The sequence below is a fragment of the Pipistrellus hanaki genome, assembly GCF_964339955.1.
Source record: "Pipistrellus hanaki genome assembly, chromosome: 10".
Taxonomy (NCBI): domain Eukaryota; kingdom Metazoa; phylum Chordata; class Mammalia; order Chiroptera; family Vespertilionidae; genus Pipistrellus; species Pipistrellus hanaki.
In genome coordinates, this window is record NC_140512.1 from 18,209,635 (window position 1) to 18,229,585 (window position 19,951).

Sequence of the window (19,951 nt, forward strand, 5' to 3'; positions counted from 1 at the left end):
GCCAGCTGTTAATGAAAGGAACAACCAGCTCCAACAGCTGTTTTTGATCCTGTAAAGAGGGCAGGGAAGAAACTCAGGGCATGGGCGCTTTTAGAACAAAGACTGTGCATCTAAAAGAAGCTAAAATAGCAGAAGGCATGTGGGGAGGGAAATACTGACACAAACTAGATGTGTGCGGGACCACATGTGAGACCTCCAGATCCCAGGCTGGTGTCTCGGTAAGCATAGGCAGGAAGGGGGAGTGGCTGGTGAAGCTGAGCATTGATAAGTGAAATGAAAGCCACAGTCAAGGTGGGTGGCAAGAGCCAGGAACAATCTGAAGCATCTTTTAGAAGACTGGGTAGAGAGTAACACCAATCAATGATCCTAATCATTGGTCTGCAACAGAGGGACAGAAATGGAGGGAGTGGGGTATTTCTGCCAAGCCTGAGGTGATTCTGAGGCACCGATATCCTGGGAAGAACCAATATGTCCGATTCTTATTGATCTGCATCATGGTGTGTGGTGTCTTAACGAGTTGACTTTATCTGATCTGTGCGTGCAGACAACCAAAAACCAAGTTCCTGGAGATGTTCGGGGGCAACCTCAGGAGTTGAGGGGGAGACCCGGATGATCCCCCCTCCTCACCCCTTGCCCACTAGAATAGTTCTGCTTTGAGTATAAAGTCACTTGAAAAAAAGCTTGAGAACCATTGCTTATAAGATACTAAAAGTGTTAAAAATGATTGATCTCGAGGGGTGAACCTCATTGTCAGTATTTTGAAAGCAATCTTATAAAATGCAATTAGATTGTGTCCAATGTCTAGATAAAAGCCTATAGAGAATTTTTAAAAAATGCACAGAATTCCAACAGATACCAAAACTAGTTTTATTCAAACAAAGTTTTATTAAAAAGCAATTCTCAGAAGTATTTCATGATGTTGTAAGCACAGAGGGAAAAATGTTGGAAGCTGATCCTGACTTAGAAAGGAGTATGACAGGTCACCAAGACATAGGAGAGATGCCCACTTCATGTCATAAGTTAGGAAAAATGGAAACTAGATGTGACTTTGCAAAATATAAATCTCCAGATGCCTTGGATTGCTAGGTAGAAGGCTATAGATTACTTCATTTCTTCTTCACCCTCAGGGAAAATTGAAAAGTATTTTTTAAACAAAGAGATAAGACACTAATTTGCAATGTTTTTAGTATTAAATTATAGTAAATATTAGCTTTCCTTTTTAATTTTCTCTTTTATACAGTAATAACTGCCAGTAATAGAGTGTTTAATGTTTTCGAAAAACATTTTAAAGGCCACAATATTGTGTTTTTGTTTTTTTTTACAATATTGGTTTTTAATATTGCTTTGCATGCTTTCAGCAAGCAGTCATTTTTATGTCTCACATTACACAGTTCAGCACAACCAGGGCTGTCTGTATGTGCCTATTTATAAATATATAGATTTGTTTCTGTTTATGAAAACAGAGAAGATTTACTACAGGAAACTGTAAGTCAAATAGTTACAGGAAAAATAGGAAATGTTCTCATAACAGTAGACAGATGAAAGGATCAACCATTGTAAGAAGGAAACTAAGTTCACAGACTTGATTCTCATTTCGTAGGAAATGACATCTCCAGATGGGCTTACTAATTATAAGAAGAAAATGCACCTATAGCATTAACAAATCTTTAACACAACACACAACACAAAGGTAGAGAGAATGCTATCAAACAGCTTCACAATTATCAACATTTTGCATTCTTGCTCATTATTTTCCTTTTACCCTTTTTTTTTTTTTTCTTTCCTTTTTTTCCCCTGGAGCATTAGAAAGCAAATCCGAAGAATTATATTATTTTACCAGTAAACACTTCAGTGTGCATCTCTAACAGGAAATGAGATTTTTCAATTACGTACCACAGTATCATTGTCTACCTAATTAAACTGGCAATCATTCCTCAATATAATCCAGTGCTGATTGTATTCCGATATATAATTCCATATTCAGTCCCTAATTCTCCAAAGTGCCTTTTTACTTATCGCTCTAAGTTGAAATCCATACAGGGTCCACATATTGGCGTGGCTGTTATGCAGCTACAATCATTCGTTCTTGTTTTTCCCCATGTCATTTATTGAATAAGACAGATAATGTGTCATGTGAAATGTCCCACATTCTCATGGTTTCCCCCGGCGTCATTTCATTTGTTCTGTTTCTTGTATTTCCTGTGAGTTGTACTTAGACCTACACAATATTCAAGTTCTCCCGCCAACGCTGTTTTCCACTTGGTGACAAGAAGGCTGCATTGGGGGTGTTGTGTTTTTCCTATTGCATCCCATCAAGAGGTTGACCCACTTTTAATGAATCTTGATGCTGATAGACATTAATATAATTCCTCACTTAGCTTTATCCTTCAATGTAATATTTTTTTTATCCTTCAATGTAATATTTTTATTTCAGAATAATAATGCCACAAGGCCACTAACAATAAAACTACCTTAGTTTAAGAAAATTATGCAATTATTTTTGCCTTGAGGATGTATATTTCCTACCAGGTATTTTCAGTAAAAAATTAATTTTTTACCTAAATTAATTTTTTTTGTACTGAAGGTCATCTTTTCTTTTAATGATGTATAACATTACATGGCGCAAAATCAAAACAATAAAATGAGGAGTGTCCAGAAAATATTGCTTGCATTTCTGCCTCTCTATCCTCCCTATTTCCTCCCTTTCTCTGGGTAACCAATTTTTGTAGTTTTTAGCTTATCTCCTCCCATTGCTTCTTTTTGAAAAATACTAGCGAATACACTGTATTCTCCGCCCCTCTGACTTCTTACGTGGAAATAGCAGACAATAGCGTTCTGCTTCTTGCTTTTCTCACACATTAAAATGTTATCACACGGAGCATTGTGCAATGAAGTCCTAAAGTCCAAATGAAAGATGTTGACTTAAAAGATAAAAAAAAAAAAAAAAAAAAAAAAAGGCCTTACTGTGTAAGGAAACTTCATTTAACCATGAAAGGAAACTGGGGTTTTAACCATTTGGGAGAGACAGGCAGATCCTGTGCCCCACACAAGAATCAACTGGTTGATAACCAATATCCACTCTTGCTGGTTTATAAAAGTATTCCTGTTCTTTGAGGTGAGTAGATTAATATTTCCTGAGAAGGCATCAAAAAAGTATTACTGTAACCTAGAAGAAATAAAAATAAAGATGTGTAGAAATAATTAAGATATGAACTAGATTCATGTTGTTTACTTTTAAGTGTAAAATAAGTAATAATTGTTAATGAATGATATGGCATTTATGTATGGCATTTAAGAGTTCTAAATAACATTTTTGTAAGTTTTTAATTTACTTTAAATTGTTTCAGGGATTTTATTTAATAAAGTTTGTTACAAACATTTACATGTTTAAGAAAATTTAGTTTTTCTAAGGTGTATTTATTTAAATCTGTTTATTAAATAGAGCACTAACGTACTAACAGCAATGAGTGTTTCTCTCTGTGCACAAAAGCCTGCTGGGCATCAAAGTCTCTTCAAAAAATTTGTAGAAGATCAATAATTAAGAAACTTACCTGGCTAGTGTGGTTCAATGTTGAGCATCGACCCATGAACCAGATCACGGTTCAATTCCCGTTCAGGGCACATGCCCAGGTTAAGGGCTCAATCCCCAATTGGGGGCATGCAGGAGGCAGCTGATCAATTATTCTCTCTCATCATTGATGTTTCTCTCTCTCTCTCTCTCTCTCTCTCTCTCTCTCTCTCTCTCTCTCTCCCCCCCCCCTTCTTCTTTCCTCTCCCTGAAATCAACAAAAACATATTTTAAAAAATTAAGAAATTATATGAAAGAAAATAAAATCTCACTAGTAAAGGCAAACATATAGTAAAGGTAGCAGACCAACCACTTATAAATCTAGCATGAAACAATTAAAATTACAAGAAGTATTTATTTATAGTTTTGACCTTTTCTTTTCCTCTTAATGAATTCCCTTTAACATTTCTTGTAATGCAAGTTTAGTGGAAATGAATGACTTTACATTTATTTTTCATTTGAGTCTTACCAGATTCCACATATTATACTAGATACCTCAAATACTATAGAAGTAAACCTTTTCTATAGGCATTATTTAAATTATAGCCATTTTCTTACATATAATAAATGCAGTGTCGTACAAAGTTAAAAATTAATGGAGCAAATTACTACTGACATCAAAGAGCCATAAATCCAGTAGCTATAATTCATGATTTCTTATTGTATTTTATTATCTTTTCATTTATTATAAAATTTCCTCTGGTCTCATCAGCCTAGGATACAAGTAGCATAGTGTTGACAGTAACATTCCAAACTTCACTTCCTCTTGTCCGTATCTTCAGGAGACTGGGTTCCTCTTAAAATCCCAACCAGTTGTACCTGGAAATCCCAAAGCAGTCCCTCGTGAATTCAAGAATTCCCCGTCAGTGTTTCTGTCCCGAACCCATGACGCCATCTGAGGGTGGAGCCTTAGCGACGCTGCTCTAGACTTCCTGGGAGCTTGGATGTGTGACGGAGGTGCGCTCCAGGCTCCTTCAACCACAAATCCTGAAAATGCCAAAATAGTGCCCCTTTGGGCGCTCTGCTCTGCTCAAACCATACCCAGTGACCGCTTTGACAAAGAAACTTTTTTTGAAGACTTCTAAGTCATACACTTCAGGACTGAAGTCAAATTTGTTTATCTGTCAAAATAATACCAATGTCTGGAAAGAACTTAAAACTTAATTCATTTTTGCTACCAGCTGTGAAATGAAGTGCTTCTTCTTCTTTTATTTAAAAATATATATATATTGATATTTTATTGATTTTTTTACAGAGAGGAAGGAAGAGGGATAAAGAGAGAATCAATGAGAGAGAAATATTGATCAGCTGTTTCCTGCACACTCCCTACTGGGGATGTGCCTGCAACCAAGGTACATGTCCTTGACCGGAATCAAACCTGGGACTTTGCAGTACACAGGCTGACGCTCTATCCACTGAGCCAAACCGGTTTTGGCTGAAGTGCTTCTTGATAAAATTTTAATATAGTGGATTGTATCTCAAAATTTGTCACAATGCGAGGCTTTTTGTGATATTTTTATCACATTATTTAGAACTTTTAAAATTTAAAGTCATGCCATATTTGATGGCTCTGTATTGTGTGTGCTCTACAGAAGTGGATAAAAAAGTTGTGGTACATTTATATCATGGAATACTAGACGGCAGAAAATAAAAAAGAAAAAAAGAAGGTTCTCTTATCCTTTGAGATAGCATGGCGGGACCTGGAGAGTATCATGCTAATTGAAATAAACCAGTCAGAGAAAGACAAGTATCACATATCTCAGTCATATGTGGAATCTAATGAAAAAAATAAACTGATGAACAAAATAGATCCAGAGATATAGAAGCATGGAACAGACTGTGGCTTCTCAAAGGGAAGGTGGAGATGGGTGGATGGGTGGGAAGAGATCAACCAAAGACTTTGTATGCATATATGCATAACCCATGGACACAGACAATAGGTTGGTAAAGGCCAGGGGCAAGGAGGGGTTGGGGGGCGGGCTAGAAGGAGTCAATGGGGGAAAATGAGGACACATGTAATACTTTCACCAATAAAGATTTAATTTTAAGAATGAAGTAATTTGGCCCTAGCTGGTTTGGCTCAGAAGGATCCCAGGTTTGATTCCTGTCAAGGGCACATGCCTGGGCTGTGGGCCAGATCCCCAGTGGGGAGCGTGCAGGAGGCAGCAAATCAATGATTCTCTGCCATCATTGATGTTTCTCTCTCTTTCTCCCACTCCCTTACTCTCTGAAATCAATAAAAATATATTTTAAAAAAGGAGTTATTTGTATATAATCCCTATCAAAAGTGAGGATTTCCAAATGGCACTGAACATGAAGTAGACTATCAGGGGGCCTGAGAGCCTTCGTTGTATGTCTGAAATAAATTCACGAATAACATTTCTTTGTTGTATCTATTAACAAAGATTTACAGCAATGTGCAAAGGTGAAAAAAGGGTTGCCTTAGAGAAACAGAATTCAGAATTCAGACTATGAACCAAACATCTCTACACCAAATACTAGATACGACCACATGCTTGTGTATTTGTATGATAAAGAGGGTGGCAATAACATCAGAGAAAACATACAGGGTTACGCACTTTACAGTAGCCATGTACGCATAATAAATGTGTCAATGTGTTAAAGAATGGACAGGAGGTGCAGATGATTTCAATAATCCTTAGCCTTACCCACATATTAATGTGTATTATTATGAATAGTTGCAAGGGATAAATTTGCATCTTTTTCAGCATTTCCTCAGTGTAAACTTTTGAAATACATGGTTTTCTATTTCTGCTTGGTAATTGCGGAATTTCTGTATGCCTTTTTTTTTTTTTTTTTTAAGAAAAATCTCATTTTATACTCCTGAGAAGGCAAAATTGCACAGTTTAATAGTGACTGAATGACCCGCAGATTCACAGCTTTACAATCCTGAAACATAGCTGCTAATAACAACGCCATAGTGCTTACCTTAAATGCTTTATAGTAACTGCAATATAATGGGAAATTTCAAAGCTGTGACTTTATCTTTAAAAAAGTGGAACGAGATCAGCCACATCAATGCGTAACCCGTTGACACAGACAAAGGGGTGGTGAGGGCCTTGGGGTGGGGGTGGGAGCCGGTTGGAAGAGGTAAATGGGTGAAAAAGGTGGATCTATGTAATACTTTCAACAATAAAGTTAAAAAAAAAATAGGTGATAGGCATACACAATAAAATTCCAAAATATATAAACGGCAAATGGTTCTTCCAGGTCGTTCCTGTCTCCCTGCTGGGTTATGCTCCCCAGATGCAACCATTGGTCTCATTTTCCTGTGGACCTCCCGAAGGTGACCTGCGTTTATTTCTAATGTTTGTTATTTATTTATTTATCTACTTTAGATGACTCCAGACTTGATGGTAAAAGCATGCACTTTTTACACTGGACATTTGGTAAAGAGCCACTTTAGGTAAGAACGTGAGTTTTTATACGCTATTTCTCCTTCTTTGTGTTCTTCTCCTTGATAGTCTCCATATGGAGAGAAGCTCATTTTTGGCCAGGTGTGCTAATTTTATCTGTAGTTATAGTTATTTAAAATGTGTTCTTTATTTTTTCAAGGTATCACTTTGTCTTTTTTATCTATAATAAAAAAAAAAAGCATGATATGCTAATTAGACTAGACATCCTTCTGGACGACCTTCTGGATGAAGGCTGGGCTGTGAGGGCAGAGGCAGAGGTGGCCAACGTGGTGGCAGGGGCCTAGCCCCTTGTAAGAATTTCCTGTGCCAGGGAATCTAGTTTTTAAAACTCCAAAATTGAAAATAGAGGTCCATCTGGGACCCTTGGAGCCAGATGTGTTTTGGAATTTAAGTTCCTTTAAGAGAAATTTTAGAAAGGTAAGCTCTGTACAGACCATGTTTATTATATAACATGTTAGTGGTGTCTGGGGCAGCACATTGGAACAAATCATATTTGAATATATTAGTATTTCTACAGTCAGATAGATATATATACTCTATGTGAAAAGAAAGAAGACTTTGGCCAGCCATGTGTAAGATGCAGAGAGATTTTTGATGCAAAATTACCCTAAGTCAGGTCTAGTTTTGCCTCTAAATGAGTTATAAAAAAAACTTTTGAATTTAAGAATTTTCTGGGCTTCAGAAATATAGACAAGGAGAGTGCAAGCTCAAAGAAAATGCGAGTTCTGCCTAGAAATAAAGCAATAAAAATAATTTATTTCTGTGCTGTAGCTTTTGAGGAAGTATTACTTTGTCTCTCTCTCAGTTTATTTAGTAATGTACTGCCATTAAAATATTATTTTCTCTATTTTCTGACTATAGCACTTGGAAAGACATAGCAATTCCTCAACCAAAGGAAGAAGACATTATAGCTAAAAAGATGGAAATGGCAATTAAATATGACAATTTAAGACTTCAAAAATACATGTTTTATCACTGGTATGCTTATATGAAAAGTATGAGAGAACTACTTAAAGGTAAATCTTACATGGTAGCAATTATTTTATATATTCCTGTATTTGAAGAATAAAAAAAAATAATAGTTAAGCATAATTTATACTAAGAAATTTATCATTATTATTATTTAAAAAATAAATATTTTATTTTTTCCATCACCATTTATGCTCCCCGTACTCTCCTCTATCTCCTCCTACCCTCCCCGCCACAATCACCACACTGTTGTCCATGTCCATGAGTTACTTCTCTTTGTTTTTCTTTTTTGCTCAATCCCTCCACCCTGCAGCTCCCCAGAGCTGTCAGCCTGTTCTCTATCTAGGAGTCTGTCTCAATTGATAATTCATTATTTTTATGTCTAGAGCATTGTCATGAAACATAAAGCCATTAATTTAAAGTATTTAAAAAGATTAGACTCAGGCATATTTTAAATAAAATTCTGTATGTATTTTTGTGATATACACACAAATCTTATATAATAAAGAGGTAATATGCAAATTAACCATCACACCCTCACAAAGATGGCTGCCTACGACCAGCTCAGCAGGGGGATTAGTGAGGGATGACCAAACGACTGAACAAGCAGGCTGCGTGGGGTGACCAGGCAGGCAAGGGGGTTAGTGAGGGATGAACCAAATGACAGAACAGCAGGCTGCATGGGATGACCAGGCTGGTGGGGGAGGCAGTTGGGGGTGACCAGGCCAGCAGGGAGGGGCAGTTGGGGGCAACCAGGCTGGCAGGGGGGACAGTAAGAGGCAACCAGGCTGGTGGGGAGACAGGAGCAACCAGGCAGGCAGGCAAGTGAATGATTAGGAGCCAGGGGTCCAGGATTATGAGAGGAATGTCTGACTGCCAGTTTAGGCCAGGCAGTTGGACATCCCCCAAGGGGTCCCGGATTGGAGAGGGTCAGGCTGGGCTGAGGGGACCCCCACTCCCGTCCCGTGCATGAATTCCGTGCACAGGGCCTCTAGTAAAAATATAAATAGGGACCTACTATGACCTTTCTTTATATAGCATAGAGCTGGTGTATTACAGATAGGTTTCAAAATTGACTATTTTCTGTAGAGAGCTCTGTATTATGTATAGATATTGTACTTAATGGACACTTGAGGAAACCTAAAGAAAAATAATTTTCTTTTGCTTAAATCCTTTGATGGTTGTAATGAGTGGACATTGCATGTATGTGATCTTAAGAGCAGGGATTGAGGACTATAGCCCCTTTTTTAGTTTTTTTTTCCCAGCTCACCAGAGACTGCTTGTTTATGGCTGCTGCAAATCGCAAGAATCATTTCCTCTTGATGGCAGCTATCACAATAGATCCTCTGAAGGTTTTTACACCTGGGGAATGGGCTCTAAAAGAGCCACTGCCCCCTGTGAGTGGTGTATTGACATTTTATTTACATCTACCGTGTTTCCCTGAAAATAAGACATCCCCCGAAAATAAGACCTAGCGCAACTTTGGGAGAAAAAAATTAATATAAGACACTGTCTTATTTTCAGGGAAACAGGGTATTACATCTTAATTTCTATGGGAAAGGTGATATTTACAGTTTAATAAAGTCTCAGGAGTACTATCTCTGCTGTAAAAAGTAATTAAAACCAAACAAAAACTATTAGATACAACATTGATTCATATTATAAACATGATAGAATATTAAATATTTTCTTGGAAACAGTTTTAACTATATACAGTAATCTAATAAATTTTCTTTAGAGTTTATATTCCGGTTACAACATATATTCCACTATAACAAGCTAATAACAATGCTACACAAATGGAGGGATAGAGCAAAATATGAAAGTAAAAGGAGAGAAGAAGACCTGGTATGGTATAGTAGAAAATTAAATTTTTTATAATCTAAATTTTGCTGTTATATTGATGTTGCCTTAGATAATAATGCTATGTGTAAAAAATACTAAAATCTTGACTATTATGTGCTTTTGATGTAGGTCTTTGTTCTTTTAGCTTAATAATTTAAATTTCACTTCAGCTATCCAAAATATTTCCTAATAGATTCTGTTGTTTCACTTCAACTATAAACATCAAGAAAAAAGAATGTTAACCTTTTTTTCTGAACTTATTGGTAAAGATAATAAGAATTTTGTTTAAGCATATATTTAAATAGATATCTAACATGGAAGTGAAACTATTTGATATGATTATAATAGAGAAATAAATGATAAAAATGGAATAAATTTATTTTTCTAGATAAGATTAGATTATGCTTTTTCATCATTCAACTCATTAAATTATAATGTTAATATTAAATTACTTTTAAATGGCTGAATTGCTAAGCTTAGATGAGCATTCTTAGTTAGACACCCATTAGCAACTAAAACAATTAAAATAGAAGACCCAACCAAACTCCTCCAAATTTAAAAATATCTCTAGTTTTCTTAAGTTATTAATATGTTACTATTTAATATTTTAGAATATTCACAGTATTTCCTGGGGTTAGACAGAAACATTGTTTAGTAGGTAATGTTTTACTAATATTCTTTGAAATGAAAAGCAGAGAAAAAAAGAAAAGAAAAATAGGAAGGAATTAAACCTTCTGTTTTGTGCTTGCCCCCGAGGAAGGCAGGATCAATGCCTCCCACCCAAACTGGTTCAGATGTAGAGACTGATGATCCTGCACACTTTTGGAGAGAGAGCATGAGAAGATTGAATACTCACATAACGATGCTAGCGTCTGTGGTGGGATGAAATGTCTGCAGCATAGTTCTTGCTCCTTGGAAGTTTATCACCCACTGGCATTGAATTAATTGCAGGATATCCTCTAGTGTCTGCCTTTTGTGGACTCCATTTTCAACCTTGCCAGTTAAAGAGTTACATCGTGGGTACCACTGTTTTAAGTCTGCTCATTTAGTGCTTTCCACCACTTTGTGTCCTAAGATAGAGTTTGGACCTCAGGGCCCCTAGTCTAATCATTGCTTGTCTAATGGGGAAGTAGGTAACTGTACAAGACCAATTTGCCCCTGTCTATTCCCCTCAAACTGAACTTCCCTGAGAATAGAGAGTATTGTTCTCTTAAGCATCTCCATACACTGAACACAATGATTTGCACACAGTAGATGTACATTACTACATAATAATGCCTATTATCCTATCTAATAAAGAGGTAATATGCAAATTGACTATCACTCCAACACACAAGATGGCCACCCCATGTGGTCAAATATGGCCGCCCTCATGTGGATACAAGATAGCCACCACAAGATGGCCAACAGGGGAGGACAGTTGGGGGGAACTGGGCCAATAGAGGAAAGCAATTAGGGTGACCAGGCTGGCAGGGGAGGGCAGTTGGGAGTGACCAGGCCTGCAGGGGAGGGCAGTTGGGGGCAACCAGGCATTCAGGGGAGGACAGATAGGGGTGGCCAGGCTGGCAGGGGAAGGCAGTTAGGGGCAATCGGGCTGGCAGGGAAGGGCAGTTATGGGAGACCAGATTGGCAAGAGAGGGAAGTTAGGGGTGACCAGGCCAGCAGGGGAGGGCAATTAGGGGTGACCAAGCCAGCAGGGGAGGTCAACTAGGGGTGTCCAGGAGCAGGGGTGGGCAGTTAGGGGCAATTGGGCCAGCAGGGGAGCAGTTAGGTATAGATCAGACTGGCAGGAGAGTGGTTAGGGGGTGATCAAGCTGGTAGGCAGAAGCGGTTAGGGGCAATCAGGTAGGCAGGCAGGCAGGCAGGTGAGCAGTTGGGGGCCAGCAGTCCTGGATTGTGAGAGGGATGTCTCACTGTCCATTTAAGTGGGATTGAGCCTAAATGGGCAGTCGGACATCCCTTGAGGGGTCCCAGATTGGAGAGGGTGCAGGCTGGGCCGAGTGACACCTCCCAATGCACGAATTTCATGCATCTGGCCTCTAGTATATAAAATAATACTATTATCCTTAATGTGGATGTGGATTATAGTGTAGTTGATTGGGTGTCTGGATAAGACATTTCTTTTAGCTGTGTGATTCCTTGCCCTCACAAGCATTTTGCATGCACCTAGGTGGGGTGAGGATGGCGGGTGAGTGCTGGAAGGAGAATAAGAAAACATTTCTGTGTGCTAGCTTTCCAACATATGCTCTTACTTAGACTCTGATATGTATATATATTAAAACAAAAGTGTGTGTATGTGTGTGTATGAAGGGATCAAACACTTATTTACCCTCAAGGCTTTTCCCTTTATTATGAAGTTTTCAGGACTGTTTGGAAAGTTAAAATTGGGACTTTCTGTAATGATAAGTCAGGCAAATCTCCCAATTCTTTATTTCTGACTCTCCTTTTTTTATTTCTGTGCTACCTCCCTCCCTTTATGCCGCAAATACAGGTCCTATTGTTATTAGAAACTTTACACTGTGGACTTCAGCTTTCTTGTTTATAAAAGAGGATATTGGGCCACATATTTTGGAAAAAAATATTTTTATTGATTTGAGAGAGAGAGAGAGAGAGAAAGAGAGAAAGGGAAAGGGAGAGACAGAAGCATAGATGAGAGAGAAACATCATTATTCCACTGCCTCCTGCACAGCCCCTACTGGGATCAAGCCTGCAACCCAAGCATGTAGCCTGACTGGCAATTGAACCAGTGACCTTCTTGGTGCATGGGTGGATGCTGAACTACCGAACCACAAAGGCTGACTGGACCACATTTCCAAGGTGGCTGTCTGTGCCAATGTTGTATGACAACTAATGGAAAAGATCTATAATTCTTTGGTGGTTCAGAGAATATTAAAAATGCTCTGGATAATGATAATGTATGTACTGCTGATGATAATGTTTAATAGGTCCTATCATTTTGTCAAGCTTTGTACTTTATATATATCATCTCATTTAATCCTTACAACAATTTCATGGAATTTCTAAATTGTTTTCATGGCAGTTGCTAAGACATAATACTCAATTGAGAAAATGGAGAAACAGGATTAGGAAGAAAAGAAATATTTATGTTGAAGAGAGTCATTCTGGAGTCTTTCATATAGGTGAAATTCCTAAATGTGACATTTCACTGTTACCAAAAGGAGCAATATTGCAGGTTTGTATGCATTTATGTCTTAACTAGTTATTTTCACAATGTTTGTTTAAAGAGTGGCTTTATGAATGATAGAAGCCATATTTTGAGGAAATTTTTAAAAAAATAATTAGCTGTTGGCTATCTCATTTTATGGAGGCTATACATTCATTTGGAAGCTATCAGATAAATATGACAATAAAAATGAAAAAATTAAAGCTGTAGGAAATAAGAATGAAAGTAATGTTTTTCCTTTCTCCTTCAAACACATATTGTCATTTAAGGTGCAACAGAGTTTAGATACATGGAAGTCAGCAGAAGAGGGAGCTGGGCGGCGGGATGGTGGTGGTGGGGGATTCGTAACTGCCCACACCTTGTCTAACAGGCTTCCTCCAATCACGAGCCTTATTTTTATTTATTTTATTTTATTTATTTATTTATTTATTTATTTATTTATTTATTTATTTAATATATTTTATTGATTTTTTTTGACCCCCTCCCTCCCTCCCACACATCCCCTCCCTCCCCAGAGTTTTGTGTCCATTGGTTGTACTTATATGCATGTATACATATAAGTACATGCATATTATCTATTGATCTATTATCTCCCCCAGATCTTCCTCCCCTCCCCGCTGTAACGAGCCTTATTTTTTTAAAAATATATATTTTATTGATTTTTTACAGAGAGGAAGGGAGAGAGATAGCCAGAAACGTCAATGAGAGAGAAATATCGACCAGCTGCCTCTTGCACACCCCGTACCGGGGATGTGCCCGCAACCAATGTACATGCCCTTGACTGGAATCGAACCTGGGACCTTTCAATCCGCAGACCGATGCTCTACCACTGAGCCAAACCGGTTTTGGCACGAGCCTTATTGTTACTGCCATAGCTGATGCCATAATTGGAGGTGGAGGTGGAGAGTGTGCAGATGCAACAGGGATGGGAGCGTTCTGAGCCCATAAAGATATCAAAAAACATGATTGATTGTGGGGCTTAAAGAAAGAAGATCCTATTTGTTTTTTATAAAACAAAGTCCAGAGGAAGACAGTACAAGGCTGCCCCTCTACAATGTCAATAAAAAAATGTAATTCTTCAATGTTTTTACCCCACAACCCTTAGCACCTCTTTGCTTATTGTCTCCTGGTTATAATATGGCTACTCCATTTTAGTGGTAGAAGGCAAAAAGGTTGTTTATCTTTATTAGGAAAGTCTTCCCCAAGACTCCACAGTCAAGACTTTCATTGATGTATTTTAGGCAGGAACTTTATCACCTGATCATGTCTAACTGCAAGATTGCTAGGCAGGAGGATACTTTGAGAGGGTTTGGGTGAGTTAATCAACCAGTTGGCACCTGGATTGGAGCTGCCAGTCATCAGCCAGTATTTACTAGTAAAAGGGCATACCTGCCCGGCTGGTGTGGTTCAGTGGTTGAGCGTAGACCTATGAACCAGGAGGTCATGGTTTGATCCCTGGTCAGAGGACAAGCCCAGGTTGCAGCTCAATCTCCAGTGGGGGACATGCGGGAGGCAGCCAATGGATGATGCTCTTTCATCACTGATGTTTCTATTTCTCCCCCCCTCTCCCTTTCTCTCTGAAATTAATAAAAATATATTAAAAAAGTAAAAGGGCATTCCGCCTTGCCAGAAAAGATTTGTTGGTTGGAGTAAAAAAGCAAAAACAAAATAAACAACAACAGTAACAAAAAAAATCCCACACACAACTGAAACAGATGAAAAGCAAGATAGTATTTAAGAAGTCAGTACATAAAGGAACTTTGGTTTAATGCTCTTCTATCTCCCAGTTCAAAGAGACCCAAAATGCCAACTAATAAAGATCCAAAACACTCAGAGTCAGCAAACCATCTCATAATTTGACCCAGGGTTTAACAGAGACTTGTACACAGAAACTTCAACAGTTAGGACAGGCTATGAACTTGTATGTTTTCTCATAAAAGTTTTTTTTCAATTTGATTATATAGTGATTAAAAAACAGTCCAGACTCAGTTTTTCTGGAGAACTGGGTTCATATCCTGCATTAGCCATTTATTAGTAATATGACCTTGGGCAATTTCAGCCCTCTTAGCCCTTGCTTTTTTAAACATTCCCATCCTCATCTCCCTAGCCAAACTGGAAACATATGGGGAAGAGTTTACACTGGAATAATTGAAGTTTTAGAATTCCCTTTGGAAAAACCCATTTCAGAACATCAGGAACATGTAGAATTATTGAGAATGTTGCTCGGTGAAAACCATGGCCAAGTTTTTGCATTTTAAATGTTCCTTTCTGTTATTGTCACAGATGGGGACTAGGCCCAGGAATGGTTCTGCCTCAGGCCTGCCTGCTGTGTGTGGGTTCTTGCCTTCATGCAGGAAAGATTTCACAATGCGAGTCCAGGTGATTCTGAGAGTATGTTTATTAAAGCTGGGGAAGGTCCTAGGGTAGAAGAAGCAACAGGAGAGAGCCTAGCCGGTTCTCTGCTTTGGCTCCCTAGAAACATTACAGGAAAGAAGTGAGCCACACAGTTATGTCACTGGGAAATCAGAGAAAAGGGGGGCTGTGGAAGACAGGATTGGGGGGGTAGTCCAGGATGAGCTGCCACTGCCTGCTGCCCCCCTGGTTGCAAGTCTTGTGGGGATCTTTAGAGTTGAGAAGAAAGTAAAAATTTCATGCCCGACAGTTTCTAGAAGCTGGAAAAGGAAAAGAAATGGATTCTTTCTAGAGCTTCCAGAAGGAATGCAGCTCCAACTTCTTGATTTTAGCCCACGGAGATGTGCTTCAGACTTCTGACCTCCAGAACTGCAAGATCAATTTGTGTGTTAAGCCCCTAAATTTGTGGTAATTTGTTACAGCAGCAATGAGAAAATCCGAATACAAGAGGATATATTCTATATATTTCCATTTGTAACATTACTTGCCCAAACTGACATGTCTACTATGAAGTGCATTTAAAGCCTGGTTCATCTAACCCAAAAAATCTGTGCTCTTCTGCTCTGTTGCACAAGCTCAGCTCTTATTAAAGGATGACCCTGTGGCTTTTCTTTTTCTGAGAACAGGCATGGGTGTGCTCCAGAGAGAGCCAGCCCAGCATCATTTGTCTTGAAGGTTTTTTCTCTCTCTTCTGGGGGCCAGAATCTTAGGGGAGGGTTTCAGCAGAACATTCACCAGCTTTCTCAGGTGCATTTTAAATATGCTGATGCATCAAAATGAGTGTGTCTGGGAGTGTGGGATTATCCTCTGGTTAGCTTCACTGCTTTACTTTTATCTTGGGTCTGTCTATAATTTTTTTTTTTTTTTTTTTTTTTGTATTTGTTCCCCTGACTTCATCCATCCTTGGGTTTAGCAGACACAAATGGCATAAATGGAGTCTCTGTTCTCTATTTCCCTGACCAGGGTGAGTTAAGCTATTTAGTCTCTAGGTAGGGAAGAGAGGTATAAACCATTTGCTCTCAAGTGTCCTTGGTTAGGGGAGATAAGGCTTGCGATTCACTAGCTGGCTGTAAACTGGTTAAATTGTTTGGCCTTAATTTTCTTGTCTCAGTTTTCTCATTCCACTTGCCCAGGAATTTTCCTAGCTTCTTACTATCCTGCCTCAATATCTTGTCATGGGTTATGATCCCGCTTCCGATCCCTTCTTCCAGCCTGGTTTCCCCCTCCACTTCCATGTGGAATGATGTAGAGGCCCTTGGGGACAGAAGACTTGCAGAGTCTGCCAGAGTTTCCAAAAGGCGCCAGAAAAGAACACGACTTTTGGGTTAAGTTTTTGCCTTTTTCAGGAGGGACAGCTGAGGATCTCAGAAATTAAATGACATCCCTAAAGTGACATAACTATAAAGCTGCAACCAGAACTTGGTTTTCCCTATGTCATTGGCTAGAATTATAGCCTCTATATCATTTTGTTTTTCTTCTGGAAAATTCTAAAGAAATATCTATCTATCTATCTATCTATCTATCTATCTATTTATCATCTATATACGAATATTTTACTCTTGAGACAAAAACAATAATTAAAAAGCCATTATATATCTGTTTAATTTTACTACCCTTAAATAGGAGTAATTGTGCTTCTTTTTAAAATGACTAAATTTTTATATGACACTAAAGCACAGCATTATTTTTGGAGATATTCTTAAAATTTTCTCAATATAACAAATTGTTAATGTCCATTAAAAATGCATAGGTAGCTCAGCTGGTGTGGCTCAGCAATTGAGCTTCAACCCATAAGCCAAGAAGTTGCTGGTTTGATTCCTGGTCAGGGCACATGCCTGGGTTGTGGGCTTAATTCCTGGTGAGGTGTGTGTAGGAGGCAGCCTATTGATGTTTCTCTCTCTCTCTCTCTCTCTCTCTCTCTCTCTCTCTCTCTCTCTCTCTCTCCCTCTCTTCTCTCTGAAATAAATAAAAACATATTTTTAAGAAAATGTATAGGTAGTAAAAGAGTGTATTTATAGAATAGTGTAAAACTAGAAATTAATGATTCTAACACTCATGTCTTGAATAGTTGATTTTGTTAAGCTTATTTATGCAATAGACTTGCAAAGTTAATTTTTAAATCAAAGTTTTAAAATGGCATTTAATGTGGTGTCTTCTCTGGTCAACTGATTCTTGGAATTGAGAAACCAATGTGTAAAAGCAGAAAAAATATAATGTGAGTGGGATCTAATTTTATTTAAAAATTTGGAAGTATTCATTTTTAAAATAAATGGAAATTTGTACATTTAGGTTGCCTGATATTTTGAAGAAATAATTAAAAACAGCAATCTGGAATGGGATAGTGTTTGAACTTGGAAAACACATTTAAACTGTAGGCTTGCTTTTTGATCCAGTAACATCAGCTCATGAAAACAAGTCAGGTCCTGTTTTATAATAATTTTTCTTAGTATCACTTAGTGACGAGGAAAGGCTGCTTAGTTAGCAGATGGTAGGGCTCATACACTATCAGTCAAACTCAGAGCTTGTGGGAGGGTTGGCAAAGACCATTTTCCATAAAAATGCAAGGTTTTTTTTTTTTGTATGTGTGTGTAATTTGGCAAGGAATACAGAGAAAAGCCTTATGTTGGTGAATTTGGAAAGTCTAAATAATGTTGTTAAGTAATGTAGTTGTCTTAAAATGTAAAATTGCTTGATTAGCTTAAATATAGAAGCAGCATCTTAGGGCTTTCATTTTAAACTACAACTTTTGTTTGTTTGTAAAAGATAGACAGCATGTGGACTTGCAAAAAAAAAGTTATAAAATCACCTTCGGATTTTATAGTGTTGATGACTCATCTTCCTTGGGAAAAAGAAAATTCAAAACCCTGGATAGCTATTAAAACTCAAACCATCTTGAAGGAGAAGAACCAGATGGTTCAGACCTTTCAGATTAAATTACTTAGAACTGCTATACAAAAGAGTATTCTCAATGAGTTTTTTAATCCATGTTTTGATAACCTCAGGGGTCAGTCTAACCTCAATCCAACAAAGCAGAGAGAGGTTCTAGGTTCCACCGGTATGTACTGTGTGAGCTACAGATAGGGAAGGTTCCAAAACCACATTGCTCTATGAGGGAACTGTGTGTGTGTGGGTTGGCTCGGTCTGTGGAATGGGTGAGAAAGCAGACGAAGCAAAATATCTGAAAACTGCTTTAGTATCAGTTTATTTTTGGGTGAGGATTGCTCTGCCCATAGACCTTGCTTTCATCGTGTCAGTCATCAGGAATTGTATCTAAACTAAGTAGTTTATAAAGGATCTCGCTGTAACATTTTAATGACTTGTGAATTGTACAAGATGCTACAATAATTTTAGCAAGAACCACCCTTGCGAAATGGTACATCCATTTGTAGGATGAAAAACTATATCCTAGAAAGAGGCACGTGGACATTAAGGGCGTGTGCTCTGGAGTCTGGGGGCTGATTCTGCCACCAGCTGTGTGACTTCAGGTATGTTGCTTAATCTTGTTTCTAAACCGAATGATTTGTAATGGGATAATGATACCATTTCTTGTATTTGTTATTGTGAGGATTAAACAAATTAATATACATGAAGCGCTTAGAACAATGCCCGGCATGTAGTAATTGCTCAGTGGAAATCACCATTATTAGTATGCTGAATTCGATGACTGAATGATGAAGCCACTGGATGGGAAGTCATGGAGATTGGCTTCTGAACTTAGCCCTGCTGGCTTGCTGACTTCCCACAGGACATCTAACTTCTCTCAAGCTCAGTGTAAAGACGTTGAAAACCCCTAGCAAAGAGAATGTACTTGTAGTTTCTTCTGTAAAATGAGAGGAGGGTAGGTTAGATGGCCTCTGTGATTACTTCTAGCTTTAAATGTCTCTAAATCTTGGATGGAAACTAGTATCCCAAGAGGAAAATGTTAGGAGTGAAAGCAAAACATCCCAGAGGGCTTTGCCCATGTTCTTGTCCCTGCTTGTAACTCTTTTTCATCCCACCCTTTAGCTTGACCAGGTCTTTCTCATTCTTTACTGGTACATCTCAGCTTAAATGCCACCCAGCAAAGTGACCTCTCTTAGCTACCCAATCTAACATTAATACCTGCTACAGTGCCTGGTTCTTTTTCTTCATAGCACTTCTCATTATAAATAACTATTGATTTTTAATAACACTTTTGTTTTTTTGTCTGCCCACCCTAAGTTATATGTTTTGAGATTTTATATTTGTTTTAGTTACTTATTAATCCTCGGCACCTAAGAGATTGGTACAAGCAGGCACTCCATCAAGATTTTATTTAACCATTATATTGGGTGCCTATAATGTACAAAGCAATGTTTTAGGCAGTGGGGAAATAGCAGTGGATTAGACAAATAGTCTTGTTCATATGTTAGCATGAGAAATCAGATAGTAAATTAAGTAAATAAACACACAAGAACATGTCATGCAGAATTACCGTATTTTCCGGCGGATAAGACGACACTGCATTCTAGAAAAAAGCCTGCTCAGATTGGCCAGAGTCAGAGAGGCGGTCTATTA

General features: G+C 38.1%; 1 protein-coding gene across 1 annotated transcript in view; it reads left to right on the forward strand.

The window, feature by feature from the left end:
* Nucleotides 1-16,744, forward strand: part of FBXL13 (F-box and leucine rich repeat protein 13) — a gene marked incomplete at its 3' end in the record, with an annotated part of 29,607 nt that extends 12,863 nt beyond the window's left edge. The window contains exons 4-7 of the mRNA XM_084897304.1: nt 6,928-6,995; nt 7,867-8,021; nt 9,713-9,827; nt 16,627-16,744. Coding sequence (XP_084753430.1) covers nt 6,928-6,995; nt 7,867-8,021; nt 9,713-9,827; nt 16,627-16,744 — 456 coding nt within the window. The remainder of the gene's footprint in view (nt 1-6,927; nt 6,996-7,866; nt 8,022-9,712; nt 9,828-16,626) is intronic.
* Between the last annotated feature and the right edge of the window lie 3,207 nt (nt 16,745-19,951).